Genomic DNA, 27,737 nt, shown 5'->3' with positions numbered 1-27,737 from the left:
CCTTTATTCTTTGATATGTTATTTGTAATTGACTTATTTCTTTTAGTTCCCTTTATAGATCTTTAAAGAGAAAAAAAAAACAGCACAATGCAGTTTTGGCCTCTACAGTAATTCCTCACCTCCATGCAAGTAAGTGAACAATAGATCGAGCCACGAGAATTCTGCTGTTTGCACAATGAGAATGAACAGAAATGCATGAAACATTTTAAAATCCCCTGTGATTCTTGGAAAGGCAGGCTGGTCTCTCTTGTTTCCATCTGCTTTACATACAGGAACAGCTCCGCGGTTTGCACTCAGATTATTTGAATTTCATACAGTGTTTGACATTTGATAATAGTGCCGTGTGTTTATAGATTCTAGACTTCCCTGCTGAAGGTTTCATATCATGTTTGTTCAGGCGTCACCCCCCCGAAAGAAGCAATTGAATATGAAAAACTCAAATATCTCTGTGTGACATCAAAAAGACAAACCCAATTATTGTTTTAGCTTCGCATGAGCAGATACATATCAATCAGCCTTCTAGGAATATCTGTCTTTACATAAAACATTCTGAGTAGCAGGTGCAATGAAAAGTGGGAGACAACAAATGTTTGTGTAACAATTGCACCATAATTTATTATAATGGAAGAATTGTTGCCTCAATGCCACATAATGACTGGATGTTGTTCACCTGCTGGTGTTATTTGACATGTCTCTGTATGTAGCCTCAATCAGGCTGTACTGTCAAAGAAGCACTGTTTTATTCTAACTGACTGAGCTTTACTACAGCTGGGTGATAATCTCTAACAAATAAAGATCTGAAATAAGAGAGCAGCATGTTTTTATGCAGCTACAAGGCTGAGAGGTTGTGGACAGATGGGACAGTGTAGGAGTGTGCATGCACAGTGGGATACTGGCAACATTTGACAAACAGGTGTGTGTGCAGTGTGTATAGTGTGTGTTGAGGGGTTAGGGGGTCTCCCATACAGCATTGTCACTTCACAAGATTTTTGCATTGACATACATTTTGCAGAAAAGGGTCTGTACAGGTGTTACTACCCTCTGCAGGAGCACCATGTGAATGCAGAAAAAAGATAAAAAAAAAAATAACAATGTATTAAACATAAAACTGCGACATGTTTTAAATGGCTTAAATTGTAATAACGGTGAATACACGTATCCTTTACATAACGTCGGAAAGCTTTTTTTCTCGCTTTGAACACCTTGAACGTCACGTGGAACCAATGTCTGTTGTCCGAGTTTCCGTCCGGTAGAGATTTATCGTCCCTCACACAGTGCTTTGAGTTGGTACCGTGTCTGTGCTGATCATAATGTCGTATTTTAAAGATTTTGTTGGGTTAACGGCGTAAATACCGTCATAACAGGTAAATATAGCGTATTGAGTTCAGCTTTAGCTAGCAGTGTTTGATGTTATATCGCTTTATTGGATTTGTTCGTATGGGTAAATATTAGCTTACCTTACAATACAAATCAAGGCAAATGTGTCACTTGTTGCTTTATTTACCAAGCTTTCATACGTTTGACATTAGATGTAGCAAACTTATATGTTTTGCGTTAATGTAAACTGTCAAATTGTCAAAACTGTCAAAAACAATATTTAGTCAAACTTGACACCCCATTATTTAACTTTTTGTATTATCGTTAGTATTCACATGCATGCTAAATAATGTATATTTAGCAAAATTTCCGTATGTAGCTTGCATTTGCGAGTTTAAATATACCTGTTTTGAATTAAAGCTATTATGACCCAGTATCAAAGCTGACATCAGGTCCTTCAGTGCTTCTCTTATGTTTTGTAAAATTGCGGGTGAAGCATGAGAATAGAGTGGATACATGGTTGTATTAAAATAGCACTGGAGTCCAATTTCTGAGGCTTTTAAGAAAATATCACTTCCTCCCTACCCTGAATTTGAAAACGGATGAGGTGCACTTTCAGTGGAGGTTCACTCTGGCCGTCTTCCTTAATGACTTCCAGAATAAAATTCCTCAACCATCCTAAATAATTAGGCTTTCTGCTTGTTTTGTTGTTTTTGCAAAATATGCATAAAGTCAGAGGTTGCATAAATGTTTCCGCTGATGACGCTGTGCAGAATGTCAGACTGAGGAGTACAGTTGGAGTGCACTGCAGGGAAGTGACTGCCCTGCCACTGGTGGAGACCTCGGGCATGTGGCATATTAAAGGCAACCATTCAGGTCAGTTCTGTTAATGCTGCCTCGAAGTTCACAGAACTGTCTTTCTTTACTCAAATGAACCAGGTGCTCAAAGTTGGCTGCCTCGTACTTTGGCATTGTGTCCACCTAAAGCATCCAGACATGGATGGAGTCACACGTTGGCAGAGCGAGTGGTTTCAGAAATCATGTGACCGAGTGTCATCACTGTGCAGGTGTCACGCACAGTTCTGGCTCGTGATGTCCTCACCTGCGTTTTGTGGTTGCCAATTTGGAGATTAGAGGCTTACATCTGTTCCGCTGTAGCAAAGAGGCTGTCAGCCACAGGAAAAGTAAGGGTCCTGAGAATATGTGTAGGCAGGTTTAGCACATTATGACATCAGTGGACAGATGACCAGCTGAGCACAGAACAAGAGTAAATGACAACCTTTGCCTCCGAAAATCACAATGAGTTGTTGAAGTCATTAATCTCCAAACGGTGCACTTGTAGATTTATCCTAAAATTAGAAGTGCATCATCATTAGGGATTCAGTCTGAACGAGTGCTGTTCTAACTCACCTTCACTGTCTGTCCCTCAGCATAAAGACCTTCTCTTCAATGGCCATGCTGTGGTCAAAGATCTCTGCTGTTCTGCCTGTTAATGAGGAACAGTTTCCACTGCACTTCAGTGACAAAGTGGAGTCGAGTGTGGTGGAAATGCTGAAACGGTCCAGGCAGCAGCTGTACAGCGACGCTACAAGTACCAGCCGAATGCTTAATGCTCAGATCATTTTGGACTATTCGTGGGAGAAACTCAACACGGGAACCTGGCGCCACGTGGACAAAGAATGGCGACGTGTTTATTCTTATGGCTGCCTGTTCAAAGTGGCCGCTCTGTGTTGTGAAGATCCGTCAGTAGACGAGGTCCTGCAGGCTGTAAGGACTTGTGACATGGGTTTACTAATGGGTGCAGCCGTCCTGGATAACATCCTGCAGGTTATTGTTCGCATTCTGCAGAGTGAAGTCAGGAAATCCACTAAAGAAGAAGATGAATGTGAACATGCTGAGGTCAAGGTCAGTGGTCTTTTTATTAAAACATTATTCTACATGAGTTTGTCACTCAAGTTTACCATAAGCTATTAGTTACGGCAGTGGGGACAGTAATGTGATGCTTCAGTAAGATTGTTGTTTAATGCAGCTTTTTCAACATGTTTACTGTGTTTTTTTTTTTTGTTTTTTTTTTACAAAAATAGTTACAAAAATTATATCCATTATATTATATCCAAATATAATCATCCATTATCATAAAATAAAATGTCTACTGCTGGTTTCATGAAGGTGAACACTAAGAGCACCTTTACCAAATGGAAATCTCCTGTATATAGAAAGGTTTTCCCATACTGTAGTTTTAGTGGAGCGCCGTTCTTTTGTAGATTCTTCATGATTCAAAGTTAGCGGCAAAGAGTGACTGATGAGGACATTTCCGAATAGGCCTTTTGGAAGTTTTAGAGAAGAATTTGCTTGGTTGCTCTTCATCTTGTTGCCCTCCAACAGATATCCGAGAAGATAAATTGCAACAAACGCTGAAAGGTCAGATCGCTTTGTTTAGATGCCATAAGAATTGAGATGAAAAGTGTAGAGTGAGGTTAGCAAGATTTTTCTGAACTACACCCATTTTTCTCTTTGCCTTTAAAAAACTTAAAACTTAAAAAAGCCTTGAATACATTTAAACACTTATTATATAATCAGCAAAATACTTTGCCTAATATCAGATAGAATTGTCAACTCGTTACACTACGTTTCCATCTTCAGTCTGACATTGCGCCCATTCTTTAACTGTTTTCCATGGCGGTGGGGTATTCAGTTATCCCTAACCAATCACAACAGACCCATGTATCCGTCTGAGTCCAACACCATTATAAGCTGATACTGATGCGTAGCATGCCGGCATACTGATTGGAAAAGAACAGCCTCGATAGCAGTGTGTCTTGTCTATAGCGGTCACCACTGCTGCTATAATGGTCACCGCTGCTGTTATTACGCCCCCTTGGTTCTGGTGCAGAGTTTGACAACAGCATGACAATGACGTTAGTCCGGCGCACGGTGCTGATTAGTCCCCTGCCGCGCTCATCGGATTGCCTGAGAAACCGCTGTTTCATTTCATGACCCCCGACAAATCTGTCGAGTTGGTGGAGTGTGCAGATTCAAAGATCTGGACCAAGGCAACAACAGTTGCACATTACCTTTTCTGACATTCGATTTATCGATTATTCAGGTAATCATTTTATCTCTACTGTGGTGAAACGTGATCACAGACACACAGTTTTTCTCCTTATTCGCCTTCAAGCTCTTGATTTCAGAACTGATTTAAGGACTTGACGGACTCTCGTTGTTCTGGCATCATTAACAGAGAATAAAGATCGGCTGCCCACATGTTCCTGTGATCAAAGAAGAGTTGGCAGTTCCCAGGATGAAGTGTCCTTCACTGGAGAGCTTCAACACAAACTACCTGCTCCCCCTCAAACCAGTGATTTTAGAAGGCATCATTGACCACTGGCCCGCCCTCAACGAACACCCCTGGAGGTTTGCTTTTTTCACTGTGTTCCTGTTCAGTTAAAGAGGGCTATTTGCACGGTACCAGCTTGGTATCATCCATCAATATCGTTTTGCATATTTTTATCCGGATGCATTCACCAAGTCAGTTGTTTTTCCTGTTATGAACCCATTTATCATTATTAGTATGTTAAACTCTCTACCAAAGGTTTGCCAGGAAATTTTAGATTTGTTTAAATCATAGTGACTTAAAGTATAATTTCAGAAATCACTTCTGTCAATAAGCACTGGTTTCACGTATTAGTATTAGCATTAGCATATACAGTACAACAGTGCTCCTCCATCACAGTTAAACACTACAGCCATACTTATATTCAGCCATGTAATCAGACTGATTTACATGCCAGCTGAGTGCACTTATCTAGCTGAGAGGGCAGAAAACCTGCAGAATGTAACAGAAAATTTACATCAGTTTAATACCAGGCAGTATACTTTAAATATATTAGTGTTAGTTTCAATCTTAATTGCCTTAAGATGTGGGAAAATGGGAACAATATAAAGTGAGCTTAGGTTGGTTTACACGTCACAACATCCCCGATTCCTGACTCTGATGTCTGACACCAGAGTCTGATAGAACTGCCTCTCTATTTAAGAATATCCTTCACTGTCCTCCCTCTCACTGCTGACTGCTGGCAGCTGACTATTCACTCTGACATCTGACATATGGCTCCTGGCATCTGACTCTCAGCGCTGATGGTGGAGGAGGACATCCAGGAAGTGCACACATGATATATTTTTGTGCAGCACCTAAACTGCCAGATTATTTTTCTTCATAAATTATGCTGCTGCATTACAGTAATGATGAATTTCTTGATTGTCTCCTGCCTGCAAAGCATAGAATACTTAAGATCTGTTGCTGGGTGTCGGACTGTTCCTGTTGAGGTGGGATCCAGGTACACAGACGAGGAATGGTCACAAACGCTGCTTACGGTCAATGGATTCATCGATCGATACATTTTGAATAAAGTAAGTGCGTCCTCATCAAGTGTCCTGCATTGTTAACATGAACAGATGAGACACCTCCATGTGACTTCTAACACAGTATTTTGATTTGAATTTGCTCTGCGGATCAAAATCACGCAGGATGGAGGAAAAGCTTTGGGTTACCTCGCTCAACACCAGCTTTTTGATCAGGTATGGTGCCGTAATATCTGACTCTGACTATCTGACTATGAAAATAATAATTCATGCTGTCAGTTTACTAATTTATTAATCATCTTACATTTCCACACATTGAAGAAGAAAATTCTCCTTTTTTAACAGCTTTTGTCCTCGCATCACATTGCTTTGAACAGTATTGGATTTTTCATCCTAATTTTACCGTACGAGTCAATACATTGTCTGCACTGAACTTCACAAAAAGGGCACCTTGTCAAGCTGGGTATTTTGGGCTGTTGAATAAATCAGAATGAAGCCAAATGAGGCGTAATCATACTGATTTTTCACTCTACATCCTCATCCTGCAGGAATCCCCTGTCACCAGCTGTTTATGTATATATGTACAGTATCTAGGAACAGACTTTACAATGTCATATTATAACCTGATAATATATAATGGTTTTCCTTTAGATAATATCTTAATTACAGTTTCTGATCTTTTCTTAGAAATAATTATTGAATTTCTTGATAACTGACCAATATGAATATTATGTACATATAAGTGAGATTTTGAAGTACATATCTAATGACACATAAAAGCTAAATGTTGGAGTCTGGGCCTTCTCTTATTACATCTCTTATTGTTATTTCGGTGACAGCAATGTCCGGCTTCATGTTACCTTACATGAAAATAATCACAATGAGTTCCAGTCAGTAAGGTTGACAGATTTCAGATTTGTGGAAAAAAAAAAGCGCTGATATTTAATCTGTATTGAGTATCAGCAGATATCCGAAGTTGATCTGAGTCAGTGCTGAAAGAGAAAACCATGATTGCAATTACAGTGAAAGAGTGTAGGACAAACGCTTTACAAAGAGGACAACATTTAGCATCCATAACTGTAGGATTTAAGCATGCAATAGATAAATAACTCAGAGTCTGCAGCCATGGTAGCTTTGCTCTGTGAGGCTGTCCTTAGGCACAGCAGGGATTTGAGCTGATGCTCACCAGAAGTTACAGGTTCCAAAAAAAAGTTATTGCAATTCATCCACAGGGTAACATGAAACATTTCATGACAATCCATCCAATAGTTGTTTCAATATCTAACTAAAAACCAGAAATCAACCTTATGATGGCACTAAATGAAAAGGGATCACTAAAGTCAGTAAGCTTCATCCTTTGGGGACCATGAATATCTGCACCAGATTTCATGACAATAAATCCAATAGTTGAGGTATTTCACTCTTAGTCTCTGAAGTGGTGGAGAGACTGACAGACCAACATTGAAGTCCCTTGAGCCATGCGTATATTTAGTGCAGAGTAAAAAGAGAAGAAAAACAACCACTGGCAAGAAACGGCAAGATATTATTTAGTCAGTGGAATGAGTCTTAAACGCCCTCTTGGTGTGATTTTGTTTGATTGATGTTGCTTTAGATACCAGAGCTGAAGGATGACATCCGCCTCCCTGATTATTGCTGCCTTGGCGAAGGAGACGAAGACGACATTACTGTAAACGCGTGGTTTGGGCCCGGAGGCACAGTGTCTCCACTTCACCAAGACCCTCAGCAGAACTTCCTGGCTCAGGTGACAGTATGAATCCAGTTAATGTCGGAGATGCGTCACGTGATCGCGGTTTGTTTACCACGTGGGATTTCCCATCAGGTGGTGGGAAGCAAATACATCCGCCTATATTCCCCAGAGGACACAGACAAGCTGTACCCTCATCAATCCCAGCTCCTTCACAATACCAGTCAGGTGGGATTGACAGTCCATAGAGATAGCACATGTTGAGCCTGCAAATATATGCAGCATTTCCAATTTCTGACTCGTTCCATGCAGGTGGAGGTGGAGAATCCAGACACAGAGCGATTCCCGCAGTTTGCCAAGGCTCCGTATCTCGAATGTGTGTTACAGCCTGGAGAAGTGCTGTTCATCCCTGTCCGGCACTGGCATTACGTCCGATCCCTAGAGCTCAGCTTCTCTGTCAGCTTCTGGTGGTCATGACTGCAGATCCAGAATAAAACAGTAGGTTTCTGTGGAGTGAAATTTGAGTTTGGCTCCTTCTCTGCTGCTGCGGAGGGAAATCAATCCAGAGTTTTTAACTAATGCAAGGCTAATTCTCAGAAATCTTACGACAACCACTGATCACACAAACCTTTGATCCATGAACAGTGAACACACACTGCTGAATGATTAGTTTAATTGTGCTGCTGATGATTGCAACAACATCTATTGTGTGGAAAGCTACCAGCAGGAGAAAAGAACAAACAAATGAGCAGTTAAAAGTGTTTGTGCTAATTTCATCCTGCATATAATTTAGGGAGGGTTGTTAGTCATCTAATTTGATAGGATATGTTTCTCTTTTCAAATTGGCTTGTTTAATTGTGTTCTCAACCTTATTCCTACAAATATCCTCAGATGTGTGATTTCCATAATTCATGGAAATGAGGCAAGTCTTCAAATTTAATAACTGAGTGAGCCACAGGTACAAAAATGTGGTACTAAACACAGGTCTCTGGTTTAACTGACAGCGAGGCAATCAAGCAGGTCACAGATGAAAATTAATAAATGAAATGAATTAATCCCCTGGGCACAGACAGACTTTCAAATTAAAACTGCCTCATTGGTTAAGTACCCTGACAGTATAACTCTTGTTGAGCGCCAAAAACACAACACCTGACTACAAAGACAGCAACACTTAATTCCGGGTATCAAACCTCTGACAAGCCCCAGTCGTGCATCCCGTAGGTCCATTTCTATCAAGCGCTCTAATTAGAACCACGAAGTATGTGAGGATGTGACAAAATGAAGTAGATCAGCGCTGATGTACACATTTGATCTGCTTTTCAACCAGGTTCGCAGTCAGCTAAAGTAGTGCTCTGGGAAATCAAGGCTGCACAAGGCAGAATGCTTCTGAGGAGAACGTGAAGAGTTGTTTGGGAATATTTTAGTAAACACAACCGCTCAAGAAAATTGAATTAAATTTGCCGTTTTCCCTGATTATGAAGGGTTAGAATATGAGTGTGAAGAAAGAAATTACAGTCTAAAACGTGAGAAAATGCCTAAAAGCAACTGGAGCCAGTTGCTGCAAATGTTTGTGACTGAATTTGGAATCACTTTTCCCTAAAGTGCTTGTACAGGTGACTAATATACGCTCATACATTTTAAATGATGAATAGCTCATGGGTGTATTTATCTCAGCATCCATCATAGTGTGCAGATAAAATATGGAAAGATTCCTCTTTTTCTGATTTTCAATTGAGAAACGCTGTGGAATAACTAATGGCTGCTGCATTAGACATGCTGGTGTTCAGGTAATAGACTTATCCAAACGTAGTTGCTTTCTTTACAAGGTTATCTCTCTAAACCAATAATATGAACCCTGCCAGAATTTAATTCAGTGAGTAAATGCTGTATACTTCACTTAGCCCATCAGTGCTTTGTTGTTGTCAGGTAAGTGGCACAATTGACTTAAGATCACACAAAACTGCTTACTCTCATTATAATGTAATCAATACTCAATTACCAGTGAAGTAATGTGGGACCTCTGGGCCTATAACCCTTTCTCTTCCACCCAGACCCTCTCTCCCTGCTCCTCTTTTGATTAATGGCCTCATGGATTTTCAAATAAATCTGGCAAATCAGGATTAAATCCAGGAGATTCATCTTGTTTTGTGATACAATAAAGTGACTACTGGGTGTGCACTGGATGCCGTGCAGTGGGTAAATCAAGTTAAAGTGAAACACAGACTGCTGTAAATAAAAAAAAAAAAAAAAACAAAGAACAGTTTCAGATTTTTCTCAGTGAAGTCATCCAGATAATTCAGTAAGCCTGCTTAAAACAGGGCCCTTAACTGATTTACAGGTTCTAAGCAACTTAATCAATAAGCGTGACCTCAGTAAATATTCCTCTACATTATCTATAGATCTTTTGCGTGAGGTGTTTTCAATAGTATTGACTGCCCTTAACATCTACATCATCTAAACTACATGTTTATTACAAAATAGTAAATACTTTAGTTTTCAGTTAAATCACTGAAAATGCAAAATGCATAAAACTTTATTCATCAAAGATCCACAAAATTACAGAAAGACACTGACAACATGCAAAATTTACAAAAAAAAAAAAAGTAGAGAACAATGATTGTCAGGCATTAATTAGTAAACATTTTTCATGACAGGAACAATATTGCATTATTTTCTCTCATCTAATCTTATCAAGCTGCCGATCACTGACAAAACTATGAACAACTATAAAAGTTAAAAAGTAGCAGTTTTAGATCAAATATTTTCAACAATATGATAACATTTGTCTTTATTAACAAACCTGAGCTGGAAGCAATGCAGATAAATGCGGGAAGGTGAGTGGTTATTTTTGAAATCCTACAGTAAGACCAACAGTGCAACGGTGCAGTAAGAACGTAATGTTAATGATTAATGGTGAAACTGAGAGTGTCTGGTAATCAGAACAGAAAGTGTGCAAGGAACAGTCCAGGCTGGTTGATAACTATCCAAACATTTTCTTAAGGCAACAATTCTGAACATGAACGTTATCCAAATGTCTATGAGCTGCAGTGCAATATACTAAAACAAGATTTTAAAATAACCCCGCATGAAATAACAGAGGATTCTTCCTCTGATGCCCTCACTTCCTCCCACTCTGTCTGACGAAACGATCAATGCTGATGCAGAAATGTCTTCTTTCTAATATTCTGGCAAATCTACAGAGAAGTTCTGCAGCCTCTCCACCACGAAGAAGCAGAGCGTTCCAGCAAAGCCCAGGATGACCATCAGCAGGAGCTGCCACATCAACAGGACGTAACCGCTGTAGAAGAACGCCACCGCTGCAAAAATGGACTGACAGAAGGGGAATGGGTTTTATTTTGTTGTTTGATGCAGGAACTCCCACAGCACTGGACCAAAGCTAACCCCTGGACTGTAGGAGCAAGATTATATTCTCAATCCCACACTGCTATGTCAAACTAACAGATCCCAATGGTGCATTTGCTGTCATAAACATTCACTTAACCCCTTCCCAATGCAGAGATTGTCCAACCATTAGCAGCCGTGTGGAGCTTTGGTGTCTGTGCATGTTAAAGCTGTGTTCATGTGGCTGTAGTAAGAGCAAAACTCCATTTACAGTATTGGCGTATGTTTTCCTTTTCTTTACACCAAAAACACATGAGCAAAAGTGTAAGGAATTGCTCTAGTTGGCATGTCACGCTAACTATCTTACGACTTACAATAGCAAGCTAACAGCACTACGTTGTGGGTTTACAGGTCATGTTAGAAAAATCCCTGCTCAGGACTAAATCATGTACCTCATTGGATTCAGATGGCACGATATCAGTGCTGGTGTTTGGTTAAGGGACATTTAGAAAAAACGAACATTAAAGCATAAATTTACCCACAGTGTTGCCTGTCCAAGTAGTATGCTGCTCCTTATCGACATGTTTTCTGTATTAAAATGTTTGCTAGAGGAGTTTTTAACTAACTCACAGAGTTTTAATGTTAGCATTAGCTTACAGTGCTAGCTACGGCCGATCAAATTTGCTAGCAACAGTTCAGCCAACAAAATCCATGATTGTTGATTGAAAGCTGATGGTGAACGTCGTGGTGCAAGTTTCGTAAATTGAACTTTAACTGTTTTGTGTTCAGTCTGATTCATGCATCTTACGAAAAGCCAATGGCATTTTTCCGGTTATTAGATATTGCAACATGTTTATTTAACTATTATTTGTACGTAATATATATAATTTGCAATTTACTGTTATGTTCATGGTAATGGTTGTCATAGGTTTGATTGGCTGTATCAAGACAAATTCTCTACGTATGTAGGCGGATACCACTGTATCCATTAATAGAAGATATAATTAGAACAGTATTTCATCAGATGAATGCGACAGTAGGGGGCGCCATCATGAAATAAAAAAATATATATGAATTTGTCCTTTTTGTTTTCAAGAACAAGTGACTGGCAGCACAGATATGTACAAATGCAACTTCATTTCAGTTGAACTTTAAGAAAATACCACAATTTCTAAGATTTACTTCTTGGAGACCAATTTTGCAGCAAAGAAAAGGGGGAGATTAAGTGGAGGCTGTGGGTCTGATTCTTTTCCTTTTTAATGGGGCTTCAGGTGAATTTATGAAATGCTGGACAAGACAACATTTTAACCCAGCTTCGCTCAGCTCTGCTAACAATGTCTGAGAATTGGCAACTCAGGATTACCTGGATGAATTTAAAGATGGCAAACGCAGGCGTGCTTTGTTCAGCATAAACACGGCCTAATATGCTGTAGAGCTGTGTGTTGAAGCAACTGTCCCCAAGTCCAAGCAAGAAGCTGCACAGCAGGGCGATGGATACGCTGAGACAGAAAATATACTTCTCATTAAACCGAACAGAATGGTGACTGGCCTTTCCTGTGTTAACTCTTCCTTCCTTGTTAAATTGTTAGAGAAATGAACTACCTTGGAGCCAGATATGGCTTCTTTTGGGTGGTGGTGTTAAAGACAACAGGGGCATCATCTGGGATGTTGAGGAAGATCAGATAGAAGGCAACGAAATGGACAACCATTCCCAGAAACACCACAGAGGTCCGTCTGAAGCGATTGTTCTTGCACAACAATCCAAACAAGCCTCCACCTGATGAGAACACATGGATGAATTCAATTCGGTGACTTTGAATCACCTTAACAGCGCTGATGGAGGAGCGCAAACTTACCCACAATTTCTCCAATGCCTACCACAATCCCAGAGATCCCAATCAAGCCTTTAGCGGCTTCTCCAAACTGTGCAGTTGCTCCAATACACGTCCCGTAAACTCCGCTGTAGAAAGATAGCTCCAGGCCTGGAGAACAAGGAGTTCATGCTGTAGCTGCGAGCCTTCACTGGAGGCTAAGATACTTATTACATTCATGCATTCGACTTACCGCTGTATGCCATGCAGGGACTCAGGAGCAGTATAGTTTTAGCCTTCAGAAGTTGCAGGATGGTTTCTGAACAGGAGGATACATAATACACTGATTTGAATTGGTAATAAATACATTATATTCCTTGTATACATCTGGCTTGAGCTCAGATAAAAATGCAAAGGCCTCATTACCCTGTGACAGCTAAAGTTCAATGCAGGTAGAAATGGGAAAATATTCTGTCTCAATAAGCCAAAATGACACATTTAAATGCAGGTGAAAAAACACCCAAGAGAGAATTTCACTCTGGCAGTTAGAGAAATTCAGATTTTAGAAGAAGAAATCCCACTAGGTTTGTTTATGTATGCCCCGACGCCCTTCCTTGACATAAATCAGTGTGCATTTTCGATAAACCCGATACCTTTAAGGCAGGTGTACACATGCACACAAGACACACGCAAGACAAAGAGCAATCTGATCATCCAAACAACTCCAGGCTGCACTGAAGGCAGGTGCAAGTGCAGCAGAGTTTCCTGTTGACAAACAGAGATATGATCTGAAATAAAAGTCTAGCACAGGCAGTTTTTGTGTACTATGTTTAAATGCCAGAAGAGTTTTATCCAGATGAAAGCCATTTTCACTGGAAGAAAAACTAAACTCCCTGCGACTGCCTGCTAGTTTCAGACTAAGAGCAGAAAGTGTGGACAAGTAGAGGTTACCTGCAGTATTCCAAACGACTCAGAACGAAAGGAAAATAATGCACATTGCCATAAGATCATTTTTATATCAGCTGTGAAAAACCTGTATCTAAGATGATATAAATTTGCACTGCAAGGAAAAAACAGTATCACTTCTGCTGCGTGTGCATTTAATGCTGTGGTTCAGTCCATGACTGACTTTGGTCAGGATTGAAAACACAGTATCTCAATAATATTATTTATTCATACATTCATGGTTCCCAGAGGAGGAATCCTGCAGATTTTGGTGATCCCAGACTTTTCCTCTAGCGCCACCATGAGGTGAAACGTGAAAGAGCGACTGGATGGATTGATGGATGCATCAGGTTGAAGTGAAATAACTGGCGATCCCCCAACTTTTCATCAAGTGTCATCATCAGGTCAGTCATTGGTTTATAAATAATTACTGATGACATTCCCATCATCCTCACCTGTACTTTGTGTTTTGTGCTAATAGGCGAATGTTAGCATGCTAAGAGTCAATAGAATAGCTGTAGGCTCTTAAACTGTGTCCCAAATCCATACTACATACTAATTCTATATACTATTTTACATACATATTCTATACCACAGTACTATATACTAATTGCCATGTATTGTTTGAGCAGTGGTATCATCATCAACATACTTTCCACTGCCAGTTAAACTGAACAGACATCAAAATGTCTTTTTCTAGGATCTTGCACATATTTTTTGTCACTGTCTCCCGAGCACCTTCTGTTTGCTTGAATTTTTCCCAGCAGAGAGCAGCCCCTCAATTTCCTTTGCGCATTGCATCATGGGAGAACAATGTACATCAGCAGCACGCTCAAAAATCGATCAGATTTAACACGCATGCTGTCTGGTTTGTCACTATTCCAGTGTGAACATGAGCCACACTAAAATCATGATTAGAATGAGTATTTAATATGGATTGAGGACACACTATTACTCTTTATTGTATTCTTTTATTTAATTATGTGTCCATATATACATTAGGATGTATGTATGGACACAGTGAATGCATGTGGATGCAAGGTGTACATGAGCAAATATCACTTAAACCAGACAGGTGACCTGGTATTCCAAAAGCATCAGACTTACTGAATTCTGACTTGGCATCCTGCAAGGCAGCGTTTGCTCTGTGCTTATACCTAAACAACAGAAAACAAATCAATTTTAACTTCTACAAAGCTGAAGTTAATCAATAGAAATGCACGGGCGAACAATGATATAACTTCCTACAAGGGAAGAGCAGGTGGAAGATTACAAATCAAAGAGACATTAGCTGCACAAAGGATTCCTGGAAATCCCAACACACAGCAGAAAAACTGTTTTTCACAGTAAATGATGGCTCCCTATAGAATTCTCTGCTGAGCTGCCGGAGTCATGCACACACTCAAACTCAGCCAATAAGCAAGAATCAAATACCTCCATCTTGGAGATATCAAAACAGTTTGCAAACACAATCTGCTGCAACAAGACAGAGAAACAGACAAAGAGAAAAGTCTTATCCAAAGTTAGCACGCTCACAAAATTCCTATATGATCTGCTACTTTCAGTCTCCTCATTGTTTTTGTTAAAATGTCCTACACATATCCTTGAGCACGGAGCCTCGTTTATAAAAATGTCCATTTCTGCCTAAAAGATGCTGAGCATGAAAACCTTTGCGTAAGCAGGTTCTAAGAATTGCATTTGTAACTTTCGCACCTGTGATCTATAAATCTCATATCGACTTAAACTGACGGCAGCTGCCCCATGATTTCCTCTTACGTACTGCCAGCACAAATGAGGGTTTGTCAGGACCAGAAGAGAAAAGCAAACACTTTGGAAGATGAGAGCACGGCGATGGTGGAGGAGACTGAAGCCAGGCAACACGTATTATTGGGTGGATTAAATAGTGGGTTGACGAAGAAAGCCAAACACAGCTTAGGAGTGTGTCGCCACTGCAGCGAACGAGGTGAGGCATAAAGACAGAACTGTGGCTGATATTAAGAAGAAATGGTCTGACCTTAAAAAATAAGGGACAAACAAAAGAGCAAAAAGGCCGAAAACAAATAAATAATTGACAGAGGATTAAAAATGAACAAACAGACACACACACACAAAGGGGGTGGTGGGTTGAGGTTGCTTAATACTTCAGTATGGAGAGATTAATTGATGCAAATTAAATTTGATGTGTCCAAAAATAATGACTGTAGGTCTGCTAATTCCTGATCGTTCCTGTCACAATGTTCCTAAAGCTCATGCAAAGTTCGCCGCAGGCTTGGACACAAACGCGCCCAAACTGCAGCACTTTGCTTACAGAAAGGATCATTTTAACATCAAAGTCAGGTTTTATGCATAACTACTTAAACGTGTTTTTCAGCATGAGTCGTACTCAAAAGACTCAAGTCATAAAACCTTGAATAATTCTGAAATAAGGTTGAGGGCCGTGCTTGGAGAGTTTGGGGTCTTTAACTGCTGTCACTCTCACAGACAAAGTCTCCGTCCCAGCTGGCCCAAATCTGCCTGATTGCACTCTACTTGTATAAAGTACAATGATTAGGCTCGACTGTCAAAATTGCAGTGAGCTGGAGGAAAATGGTCGGTGTCATTTTTTCGTGAAGGACAAGAGTGGTTTAAAACTCAGAACTGCGGTGGTGAGTCATCTTGAAAATCCTTGCAAAATTCAGGGAGGGTTATGAGTCATTTCTTAGGTGGAAGCTTAACATGGAGAACTGGATGAAAGGTAAATTAACAGGTTTTTTGTCATGTTCACTCTAATATATTTGGACTGTACAGGCAGCATAAAACACAGTCTGCTATTTGACTTTTTATTCATCACTCGAGGTTCCTGCCCTCTGTGTCCTCTCTCAGTAGCAGCTCAGACATTTGTGAGACTACAGTGGAAAACACATAATTATCCAAAGGATATTCATTTACATCATGCGAGTTGAGAGCAGCGACTGCCCTTCCTCTTCAGAGAGCATCTCCTCTTCATGATGATGGCTCTTTCTCAACACCAGGAAGCTGAGTGTGCCGAGTATGGAGGCGACCAACAGGGACAGAAAAATGTTTTTCCTGCTGCTGTCTGAGAGAGGAAGATTAAAATAGGCCGCTTAATTAAAATACACAAGATATATTAACAACATTAAGCTGGAGCACATTCAGAATAACAAAAAACGAATATAATCCTTTTGATATTTTGCCTTCATCAAGCTAGATTTGTGCTATTATAGTCATGACAGTGTTTAAACAAGTTTAACCCACCTGAAATCTCTGTTTTGCCATTCCAGTCAAAGTAAATGTAAAGATTGCCGAACAACATGCTGTAAATGATCAAATGAAATGGGTCAATCAAGTGTGTGAATGACTTTAACACAAAAACAAAAGGCATTTCAGATAATAAATCATAATGTAAAAAATGAACTACAAAAACATAACTCATGACAAAGAAAATCCCTATACATGCACACATAATCTAATACTAATAATAATATTAAAATTTATCTTTGTTTTTGCAGGAGTTCAGTGAAGCCGGGGTGGGGGAACGGCGGGGTCCGCCATCTTTTCCTCAGTGGTAAAAACTCTAACCAAGAACAAAGTTGCATTGTAGTCCCCTCAAATGATCCAGTCACCCTTTGTTTGTCATAATCAGAGCAGTAAGGTCTCAGTCTAAAATTTAATTGTAATGGCCTCCATACAGTTTGTTGCGTACAGCAGGTTTCATGTGAATCAAAGCTCTGGCGCAGGACTCCGGGTCTTTCACAGTGCTCCCATTAGGACAATAAGTGCCCTAACACTGGCTGAAATGTCATCTAAGAAGTTGTGTGTGACAGACAGAAGAAGCAAACAGGAAGGACTGTGGACTTCTTTTGGGTGGTGTTGGATCAACTCTCTAACCGCAAAATGCATTTCTGCCTCTGAGGGCGCTTCTTTCAGTTTTTTAAAAAGCTATTTATTTTCCTTTCTTGGTGAACAGTGCAGTGCTATAAAATGCCACGGTCTATTTCAGTCTTTAATTACACATCACCTAAGCTAAAAAATGTAGATGAGCAATTAGTCTATCCCAAAGCCTCAGCGAGGGACAACTGGGGTTATTCATAAAAGATAAACTGCATGCTGCGCGTGTCTGCAGGCTGCGAGGAACTGATTCATAAGTTTACTGTAGCAGGGATCACCACTGCGGAGTCAGATTAGCATTGCCCTATTGTGAGTTCTGGCACAGGTGACAGCCAGCATAATTATTATACTAAATCAATTTGCATATTTTAACAAATACAAATTGGTTGTCCGAGCCAGTGTGCAACAGGAGTGGGCCAAATCTAAGAGATGAAAAGGCCAAAACTCTTCCCTGCAGAACTCCGTCTCCGGAGGCTTTGGTGTTTATAGATTTTCACAGATGACAATTTGTATTTTTAAAAGCATGCAGCAATATCCTGTTAGGCCAAAAATACAGATAGGACAGTGTTTTGGCTGATGCGGTGTGATTATATCTTTTATCAACTGGAATCAAACACAAAGGGAGGAAAAAACATGATGAATTGTGTTAAATAATACAATTCATGCTATTTTAATAGCAACCTTGGTATGAAGCAAATTAGGATTTTTAGATTCTCAAACAAAAAAGAATATTTCATTCATTAAAGGCCGTTTTTGAGTAATTTTCAGAGAATCGCATAGAGCATAATGTGAGTATTAAAATGCAGGGTTTAAGTGAACATTTTGAAATTCTAAACGAAGTAATGCGTGGAGGTCACGGCTTTGTTGCTGCTTCTGTTACCACTGAATTGACCGGAGTTTAACATAAGTGTGTCTTTTGGTGCGTACCTGCACTGTAAGAGAGCCCAGAACATCCCTGTGTTCCTGTTGATGGTGGAAGCCTCTGAGTTTTCCACCAGGAAGTGACCTTGAGCTGTCCAGAGCACTGTCGGAAAGTGAGTAACAGAGGTCATGTGATGGGGGGGAATTAAGCAGTTAATTGCCTGCATGAAGTGAAAGATTATCCTTGTGTGTTTGTCAGTAATGCATCTAACCACACAGAAGCCCAGGACATGATAAAAATTCATCACACTGCAATGATGTGAGGCTGCATTAACAACAGCCCCAGAGGAGGGCTGCTTTCTCAGTTTTTTCACTAACATCTCTGAGAAAGCTCAAAGTGCTGCACACTATTTACAGACACCGCTCCTAACCTATTTAAGGTCTAATTTGGGATATACTGTTTATACGCATCAACACATCCCAGTCATGATAATCCCTGTATGCATGATTAAACACTATTTGGATTTGAACACAGAAACTGAGCCGAGGCTGCAGGAACCAACAGGAACCCGGGCGAAGGGTTTATGTGCCTCAGTATCTTGTGCTATTGTTTACACACTGTATCCTGCTCAAATGTTGATGTGTGCTGTTTTTGTAAATAGGATGTGATTCAGTGCCAAACCTTCCATTCTTGATTTAAAAAAACATAAATAAACTGAGCGTTTAAGCTGAAGCGATTACTTGATTAACCAATTAGTCAACCGACTGGAAATTATTATAATTAATAGATATTTTGATAACTTATTGTCATTTTCCAAAAATAAAAATCCAAACATTTTCCAATTTTAGCTTCTGAAATGTGAGGATTTGATGCTTTTCTTTGTCATATTTGGTATTGTTTGGGTTTTGGAGTGCTGGTCAGACAAAACAAGAAATTTGAAGATGTCACCTTCAGCTTTGGGGAATTATAATGAGCATTTTCCGTTATTTTCTGTCAATTTATAGTCAAAAGGATTAATGAGAAATTAACTGACAGATGAATCCATAATGAAAACAACTGTTTGTACTGTAAGCAAAAATAAGAAAGATAAAACTCTGCATATCCTCTTAAATTACAGTAAATGTAACAAATATTAAAAAATTAAGAACCATTAATAATGAATCATTCTTGACATTATGGACAGGTTCTAGGTCTGCATCACAAAGTCATGGAGAGTAATTGAAATCAAACAAAGGTCTAGACCCAAAAGAAAGTTGTCTTAAAGGACTGGAATTTGGATACTGTAACGCTAAGTGAAAAATCTCGACCTTATCTATAATCTGCATGCTGGTGCAAACATATACAAACAATCTGTTGTCACAGTAAAATTCATGGGAGAGGAACTCACTGGCTGCTCCAATGCCGATCAGTACAGAGGTCAAGTAAAAGGCCCATGTCGAAGGGATGATGAACACAGCGATGTACCCGCTAGACAGAAAGCATGTAGAACAGTAACGAGCAACACGTCTCAGCTTCAGCAACATCCTGTGTTTAATCACCAAGACAATGTTTACCTGTAAAGTAGGCCACTCAGAAACATAGCAATTTTTGGTCCAATTACTGCAACGGCCGTCGGTGCAAGTAAATTGGAGAAGGAAAAGACCCCATAAATGATTCCAAGACTGTAAGGGAAGCGAAGACAATTATTATTCTACTTTCACTTAAAATGCTTGTTTGTTTGTTTTTAAGCAGTGGTAGCTCCGTCCTGAGCCGTGAACCTGCATGACCTACCTGTGGTACCCACTTCCACTGAATGTGGCATTCTCCAGACTTTTCACCACAGTTTGCTGAAAATAAGATGGAGAAAAACTCTGTGAGGGCTAGACAAGACAAACTGGGTCATTGTTACGTCCTCGGGTCATTCATCCGGTTTGATAACTTCACTGACCATTGAAGAAAATTAGAAACACGAGGTGCGCCTGACATACAGCTGTGATTGGCCTGTTTCCAGCTGCACATCAGACATCTGCGGTTGGATTTTTCTCTCTGCCTATTTTTTAACATTAAATCTGTGCGTAAGAACATTTATCTTTATTCTTTGGATAAATTATCCAAATACACAAAAATAGAAATGTAATAACTGTGCAACTTTAAATCCATAATAATTTATGTGGTTTTGTGCGTCGCTGACATTTCTAATCGTGCGCCAGGTGTGTGTAAGGACTATCTTGGAGTTTTTAATGAGTTTTGCAGAGTTGAGCGTCAGGACATCTGTTTCCTCCATTAGAAACAGTAAAAATCTGAACGCAGCGCGGTGTCTTCTTCAGGCTCAGCTTTTAAAGACAACAGAGTAAACACAGTGTCCTGTGAATCACTGGTTTGGATGAGTAAAAACTCAGAACTAAAGCTGAACTTACCTCAATGTTCCCACAGGTGGTGAAGGCGGTGAAAATGAAGAGAAATCCCAAACCCAAAATCACAACGTTGAAAGTCCTTCTGTCTGCCATGGCGTTTGTTCGCTTGTCCTAACAACACATTTCACATTTATTCCCGCTGATAATGTTGCGCTGACTCATTTGAACTACAGAGCTACGAGAAACTCTGATGTGGATCCAGTAACAACTCGGATAAATCCATTTTTAACAAAGTCGCGCCACTAAAGTTAACTTTCCTGTTTACAGTTTCATGCGCCAGCAGCGCCGTGGAGCGTTTGGACACAGACTGTAGCACTATTATCAGGACACTTCCTTTCTGTCATGCCAAGTACGCATGACAACTTGTGACTTTTATTAAAGGCAATTTTTTGCGGTCTTCCTTTCTCTTCTTCGATTTTTCCGTCATGGTTGCCCCCCCTCTACCACGGCTTCTTCTTCTTCTTCTTCTTGTGCAATTTGCGGTAATTTCCACTCATTTAGCTTTGCTGCCTTCCATAGGTAACCAGGAGGAATATTCTCCCATGACAGGGATTAGATCACTTACTCGCTGTGTTTCATTACTACTGTCAATTTCAGTCTCATTGATTCGCTGATAATTACAGGACATGTCCTCAACAAGCGCGTGCGCTAATTAAGATCACATGCCTGCAGTTCCCATATGATGAGGAGAACCATAAAAGTGTGGTTCGTGATCATGAAAAGTGTACCAAACTAACAGTGAAATTAGTTGTATTTAAAAGCAGTGGGCCAAAGAGAGTTAAAAATCTTTCAAGAAATCAGTGTTATAAGAGACAGATGAGTCTGATCATCATCATCATATTATTATTATTATTATTATTATTATTATTATTATTATTATTATTATTATTATTATTGTTGTTGTTGTTGTTGTTGTTGTTGTTGTTATTATCAGATTAATGCAATCAAGCAGGATTAAGAGACTGGGTGAATGAAGCATTTTCCCAAATGTCAATAAAAAGAAACCCTATTAAGTTGACACAAAGATGCAGAACATGGTGATAGATGGTAGGCTACTATAAGATTGTCATCATAAGTAAGGGATTCCACTCTGTTCATCATACGTTTTCAGCCTGGGTGGCAAAGGGGTTTAATATATGAGAGAGCGGGAGGGGGGTGGAGGGCTAGGTTTTAATTTGTCATGGTTGGAGATGTGTCATATAATCCAATAGTTGGCGGTAATGCATCGTTTGAAACCCCAAACGTCAAACAATATAAAGAAAGAAGAAAAACGCAACCAATGGCCATTGCCCAAAATGCCACCTCTCGGTGTCTGTTTTCGCTGCTACAGCAACAAAGAAGCTGAGTGAAGTGAGTTGATTCACGACCACTCACTTCCGTGTTTGCCAAGATTCCCGTATGTGGCAACTTTGCAGAGTTCGTGTTTTCGGTGACTTCAATGAAAATATTTGTTTTGCGCCAAGCTCATTTGACAAAATTTGCGTGGTATATTATCTGGTTGATCATAAATGCCGCTGTTTTTGTCAACAAACAACTTTATTTGCACTTGTTTCAGTTAGTTTCAAGAGCGCATGCGCATTTTTATTCTGTCTACTCGTCCACCGGTTTACTCAATTTACATTTTTTTAACATTGTTACGGTAAGTATAGCTATACTTGTTATGCGTATTAAAACATCTATTTTTTCTACTTGTTTTGCCGTCACATATACATGTGCGCTTGAGCACGACTGTCGTTGTGGTCGACTTTTACTTCCTGAATATCAGATCTCATCCTGCTCTCTGTAATCTCTTTGCCACAACCTACAACAGATTGTACACAATCATCATGGCGACCCAGGATGGTGGGTACTGAGAAAATATAGCAGTATTTCTTTTGTATATTTACATTTAGTATAAACACTGTTAATGAAATAACGCATGGTTGTAATTGACATGTTAACATTTTACCGTGTCTGTGTAGAGTAATGTCAATTTACGTTTCTCCGTAACGTTAGTTAACTGTTCACCAGTGTTGTAGCTAGCTAACGTTAACGATGGCTAACGTCAGTCAAATTTAGCTAGATCTGTGGAGGACTAAAGTTGAGGTTAGAAGAGTCAACCATTGTCAGGTTTGAGTTGGTTAATTTTTGCTGATAGATAGATGTAGAATAGATAACTACATATGGTTATGTTTTAAATGTTAACGACGAATTACCAACGGACAGTATGTTGCGTTCACGTTACCAGTTTTGTAGCCAGTAAGGCCAGTCGTGTTAGGTGCCGTGTTTTGCGTGTCTGCCGGTACATATTTTCGTTAAGAAAAAACATGTCTGTTTTGGTTCAAGCGCGGTTCGCACTTATTTATCCCCCAAAGCGACACACAAGACCCGCTGCATGGACGGGAAAAAAAATCAGCTGTAGAAAGAACTAGAAAAACCACAAGAGAGAGAGAGTCAGACATGCTGAGCAGAAGAAACCAAACCAGACTTCATTAAGTTACACAATTAAACTGTTGACTGAGAGTCACCTTTCTTTACTTTACGTTAGCTGCCTATGGGGATTTACATTCAAAACAAACCTAATTTATATTTCGAAATAGAGTCATAACAATTGTAACTATGAAGAACCTACTAAGCCACCAAATATGAAATTAAAGCCTCTACAAATAAGATAATTTTTCAGATTTTAAAATTGTACAGTTCGTGTGTAAAGGCAAAAATAAATAACCACCTCACAGTTGTTCAAAATTAGAGATGAACTGTGTTATATTATCATGAAATATATTAGCTGAGCTGGCTCCTCCCAAAGAAATTGTTTTTATCAGAGTTGCTAAGCTATCCAGGTGCAGATACATTTTGTGTTTGTCCATTAGCCACCTTATAAGCTGGTGTAAGAACTTTTATGTTGTGTTATCATGTTGTATTGTTTTCCACTGTGCGGTTTAGTGGGCATTAATGGCCTTTCTATTGTTTTTCACAAATTATCTGTGACATTACTTACAGGCCATGGTACGTTTCAATTTCACTTTCCAAACCTAAAGTGAAACTTCACTTCATTTAGCTGCATTTCATTGTGGTTGCGAAACAAGAACAGATAAGATTCCTAGAAACACAGATATCAGTCTCACATAGGCTACATGTACTATGCACTGTTTCAATGCAACTGTTGCAAGAAACACATGCATGTTGAGTGTCTCTGTGGTATGTAGGACATGCCAGATGTGTATTTCAGAATATTTGCATCTGTTTGGGAAAATGTGGGATATACTATTCTGAGAACTAACAGCTTTCCACTTAGCAGCTGCATAGAATTTCATTTAATGGCTCTAAATCAATGGTTACATTCTCTTCCAGGAAGTGAAGAAGTCATAATGGAAACTGAGGCAAAGCCAAAAGAAGCTGAACCACTTGGTGAAAATGCTGAAAAAGTGGACACAGAAACACACACAGATGCAGGAAACGCCACAACTCAGGACTCTAGTATTAGCAATGGGGACGACGCAGACGACAAGCAGGAGATGGTGGACTTGAAGATTATCTGGAACAAGAATAAATATGATCTGAAAATTCCTGTTGATAACACCGGAGCCAAACTAAAAGAGAGCATCTATTCTCTCACAGGTAGAAGCACACAGTAGTTCATCTTTAGCTGAGTCTTATAGTGGCTGTTTAAAATGATTCGCAAAGATTCAGAACTTAATAAATGTTCTTCTCTCTCTTCCAAGGTCTTCCACCAGCAATGCAGAAAGTGATGTACAAAGGCTTGCTTCCAGAGGACAAGACGCTACGTGAAATAAAGATTACAAATGGTGCAAAAATAATGGTGGTAGGATCTACAATCAATGATGTATTAGCTGTGAATACACCCAAAGAGGTCATTCAGCAGGAAGTTAAAGCTGAAGAAAACAAGAAGGAGCCTTTATGCAGGCAAAAGGTAAGATTAATGACATTTCTGCAGAGTAAAATATGAATGGTGTTGTGTGATTTTTAAACCTGCACTGTTGTTTCAGCAACACAGGAAAGTCTTGGACAAAGGTAAACCAGATGACATAATGCCAGCTATTAAAGGAACAAAGGTGAGAGAAGATTGCGAGAGATCAATATGTATTTTTGTGTGTCTTGTATTGACTGCCACAGGAGTCCAGAGCTGTTCCCACAGATGTATGTTGACTATACACCAGACACCATGACTAAGTGCCTTTTCCCGTTAACAGGAACGATTACCAACAGTGCCTTTAGCCGGAATGTTTAACAAGTCCGGAGGAAAAGTTAGACTCACATTCAAACTGGAGCAAGATCAGTTGTGGATCGGAACAAAGGGTAAGATAACAACTGGCCTCATTTTGCTGAATTCACTGCAGCACAAACATGCTGATGATTAAATGTTCTTCTTTTTTTTCTGTGTTTTTCTCTGCAGAGAGAACGGAGAAAGTCCCAATGGGCTCCATTAAAAACGTAGTGTCTGAACCCATCGAAGGCCATGAGGACTATCATATGATGGTAACTGTTCTTGCTGCTACCTGCATGTTTGTCTTATTTGTGTTATAAAAAGTCATGAAGCCAAATGATCTGAGGCTGGCGTGTGCATCTGGACATGTGACTAAGCAAAATGAAGAAGGTGACGCTTGTATGATAACTGTTAGAGCTAAGGAATAGACCAGATATGTGTTGCAATTTATTCCACTACACTAAATGTATTTTAGTTCAGTTGTGCTTTGTCTGTAAAGATCTTTTCTGGGAGTGAGGAGTGCGGGTTGAGCTGCTCACTGAAGTCAGTGTGGTATGCGTGCGTCAGAGTGATGGGGTCATCGTTTGCTGTTTTGGGCTCTGCAGCCGAGCGGGAAATGTCAGTGCTTTCTCTAGATTAACCTTTCTGTCTACAGTCTGTTCTTCATTGTCAGTGAAACAGAAGTTCCGGAACAAAGAAATTAATTGATCTCCAGTTGTCTTGTGGACGTCAAGATCTGTTTTTAAGAGAGCAAAATTAGGTGTCATAACAGCAATGATGTAAAGAATATTAAGTGTAGGAGAAAGTAGTATATCTCGTATTGGACTCCTATACTTTTAACATGAAAGGGAAGTAAGCAACACCAGAAAAAGTCACCTGATAATTTCATTTTATTCCAAACTGACAGTAGAATGGGGTGAATTTCTTGGCAGTTGGCCACAAGTGCATTTAAGCAAAAATGTCAATCAGAAAATTTAACATCTAAGCTGCGGTATGTGTGGGAATTTGAGGGAATGTCCAGATTTTTTCCTGCTTCCTTATTGAAATTTACTCCCACCTCTCACTGACTGAACACGTAAGACCGGTCTGTGTAGACAGTGACAATCTGTGGGAGTTTATTCCTGTGCAGTTCAGCCGTGTTTCATGGTATGGATCCCAGTATGAACACTGGATTGATAGCAGATACCAGTTTATTGATCTAAATCAATGTGTTGTTACATCTGTTAGTGCAGAATAGTGGAAGGGCAGTAACTTTGTCTTTGAATGTGGCAGAAGAATGAAACGGGATGCCAGCTACTCCCTGGAGCACGTCCCTGCGTCACTGAGGAGTTGATCATGTCATGTGTTGAGGATGATGATGATTTAAATGATGATTTAAATTAGCAGTGAGCAGGAAGCTTTTCCTGTAAAGTAGTGTCCCGGTCATTGATTGTTTGTGATCCATCCTGTTTGCACTTACTATTTAAGTTAAAAAGAAGGAGGTGGGGAGTGAACAACAGCATGGATAGTGAAAAGTCACATTATTTTTTGTATTTCACACTGGCTTTTGGTGGGCTGTAATATACTGCAAAGGAAGGCTTTTTCATTGAAAGGTCATATAAAAGGCAGTATATTGCACACAGCTGTGAGGTCTCTGGATGTTGATCTGTTTGAGAGCTTTGTTATGTTGCAAATGTGCAGAAATCAAAATTTGCATGCATGTCAAATCAGTTGACCTTAATTTAAATGATTAACTGATCTGCATCCAAAAACAGCTTGTTGATATTTACAGTTTGTAGGAAATGTGAACTATAAATTCATTAAATGTGATGAATTGTGATTCTCCTCCACTTTTGTAGGCTTTTCAGTTGGGTCCAACAGAAGCTTCTCAGTATTGGGTCTACTGGGTGCCTGCACAGTTTGTCGATGCAATCAAAGACACAGTCCTTGGAAAATGGCAGTATTTCTAATGTGCCTCTTTTTTTGATGATGAACTTCGGATTGAGAGGAGGAGCCCATGAAAAATGAAACTGGAGTCAACGGTGAGGCTTAAGGAGCTTCTTGGAATATGTCGGAGGGAAACGGACAGATGCCTGTGGACTAATCATATTGTTTTTAGGTTTAAAGTGCACTATGTGGCAGCATAACATTTCTCAGCCCTGTTGATCATTCAAGGTTTTCAGCAAAACCAAGGGAAAATGATGAAACAATTGTACAGAAATTGCTAACACTTTTCTTCAGTTATTCTTAAAGAAATAAAACTTATTTAATGAAAGGAATGCAATGGGCCATTGTTGTTTGTATCCACCCAAACTTTGCATGTATTTTTGATTGGACAAAGCAGGTCTTCCCAGTTTCTTCTTGCAATACTGCTTAAACTCTGTCTCGTGTAGTTTCAGGTTCTGCCATGGATGAGATTGAGGTCTGGACTTGGCCGTCCCCAAAACTTTTAAAATCATTCTTTTAAAGAGTCATTTTGCTGAAAAATAAAAATCTCCCAAGTAGCAGTTCCCTTGCAGACTGGAGTGTATTTTGGTCCAGGATTTCTCCCGTCTTTCCTTTTCCATCCTTGCAGGCCTGCAGCAATTTGTAGTGTTCGCTTATATTTAATACAGCTTTTAATATGATGGCCAAAATGCTAAATGTCAGACCATAGAACTATCTACCACCTTGTTTATCCCACATAAAGCTCTTCATTAAGCAGAGCACCTGTTAATGGAGGAAATGATAAACATATTCCCAAACTGCCTTATTTCCCTTGTCTTTACTGGAGTGAGTAAAATTCAAGTACTAAATTCATGCATCAGAAATGTTTTCATGACTTGCAGGGTTAATTAGTGTATTAATTGAACACAGCATGACAGATAAACAGCCTTGTATTTTAAAACATGAAAGTATGGTTAAAAGCAACTTCTTGATTGCATTT

The 27,737-nt window shown here is 39.6% G+C and overlaps 3 protein-coding genes across 4 annotated transcripts; 2 read left to right on the top strand and 1 right to left on the bottom strand.

Moving 5' to 3' along the window:
- Nucleotides 1–1,265: 1,265 nt before the first annotated feature.
- On the top strand, nt 1,266–12,264 carry kdm8 (lysine (K)-specific demethylase 8). Its single transcript, XM_041956694.1, has 9 exons — nt 1,266–1,364; nt 2,748–3,222; nt 4,559–4,731; nt 5,595–5,727; nt 5,845–5,895; nt 7,292–7,441; nt 7,520–7,612; nt 7,697–7,882; nt 10,585–12,264. Exons 2-8 carry the CDS (start codon nt 2,767–2,769, stop codon nt 7,859–7,861), a joined length of 1,221 nt encoding a protein of 406 aa, XP_041812628.1. The 5' UTR covers nt 1,266–1,364; nt 2,748–2,766; the 3' UTR covers nt 7,862–7,882; nt 10,585–12,264.
- LOC121620589 (UNC93-like protein MFSD11) lies at nt 9,934–21,062 on the bottom strand. Its single transcript, XM_041956693.1, has 13 exons — nt 20,629–21,062; nt 20,003–20,058; nt 19,786–19,893; nt 19,620–19,699; nt 18,298–18,394; nt 16,738–16,796; nt 16,411–16,558; nt 14,590–14,639; nt 12,791–12,856; nt 12,583–12,708; nt 12,329–12,503; nt 12,090–12,225; nt 9,934–10,714 (listed from the first exon to the last, which is right to left on the bottom strand). Exons 1-13 carry the CDS (start codon nt 20,716–20,718, stop codon nt 10,562–10,564), a joined length of 1,344 nt encoding a protein of 447 aa, XP_041812627.1. The 5' UTR covers nt 20,719–21,062; the 3' UTR covers nt 9,934–10,561.
- Nucleotides 21,063–22,089: 1,027 nt separating this feature from the next.
- ubfd1 (ubiquitin family domain containing 1) lies at nt 22,090–27,260 on the top strand. 2 transcript variants are annotated; one of them, XM_041957458.1, is made up of 7 exons: nt 22,090–22,264; nt 23,959–24,225; nt 24,330–24,538; nt 24,615–24,680; nt 24,819–24,924; nt 25,022–25,104; nt 26,671–27,259. In XM_041957458.1, exons 2-7 carry the CDS (start codon nt 23,976–23,978, stop codon nt 26,779–26,781), a joined length of 825 nt encoding a protein of 274 aa, XP_041813392.1. In that variant the 5' UTR covers nt 22,090–22,264; nt 23,959–23,975; the 3' UTR covers nt 26,782–27,259. The 2 variants fall into 2 exon arrangements, with proteins under 2 accessions (XP_041813392.1, XP_041813391.1); XM_041957457.1 differs by lacking the exon at nt 22,090–22,264 and adding an exon at nt 22,408–22,467 and having other exon boundaries at nt 26,671–27,260.
- The last annotated feature ends 477 nt before the right edge of the window (nt 27,261–27,737 follow it).

Source organism: Chelmon rostratus, chromosome 17 (genome assembly GCF_017976325.1).
Source record: "Chelmon rostratus isolate fCheRos1 chromosome 17, fCheRos1.pri, whole genome shotgun sequence".
NCBI lineage: Eukaryota > Metazoa > Chordata > Actinopteri > Chaetodontiformes > Chaetodontidae > Chelmon > Chelmon rostratus.
This window is presented reverse-complemented; position numbering and strand designations above follow the sequence as displayed.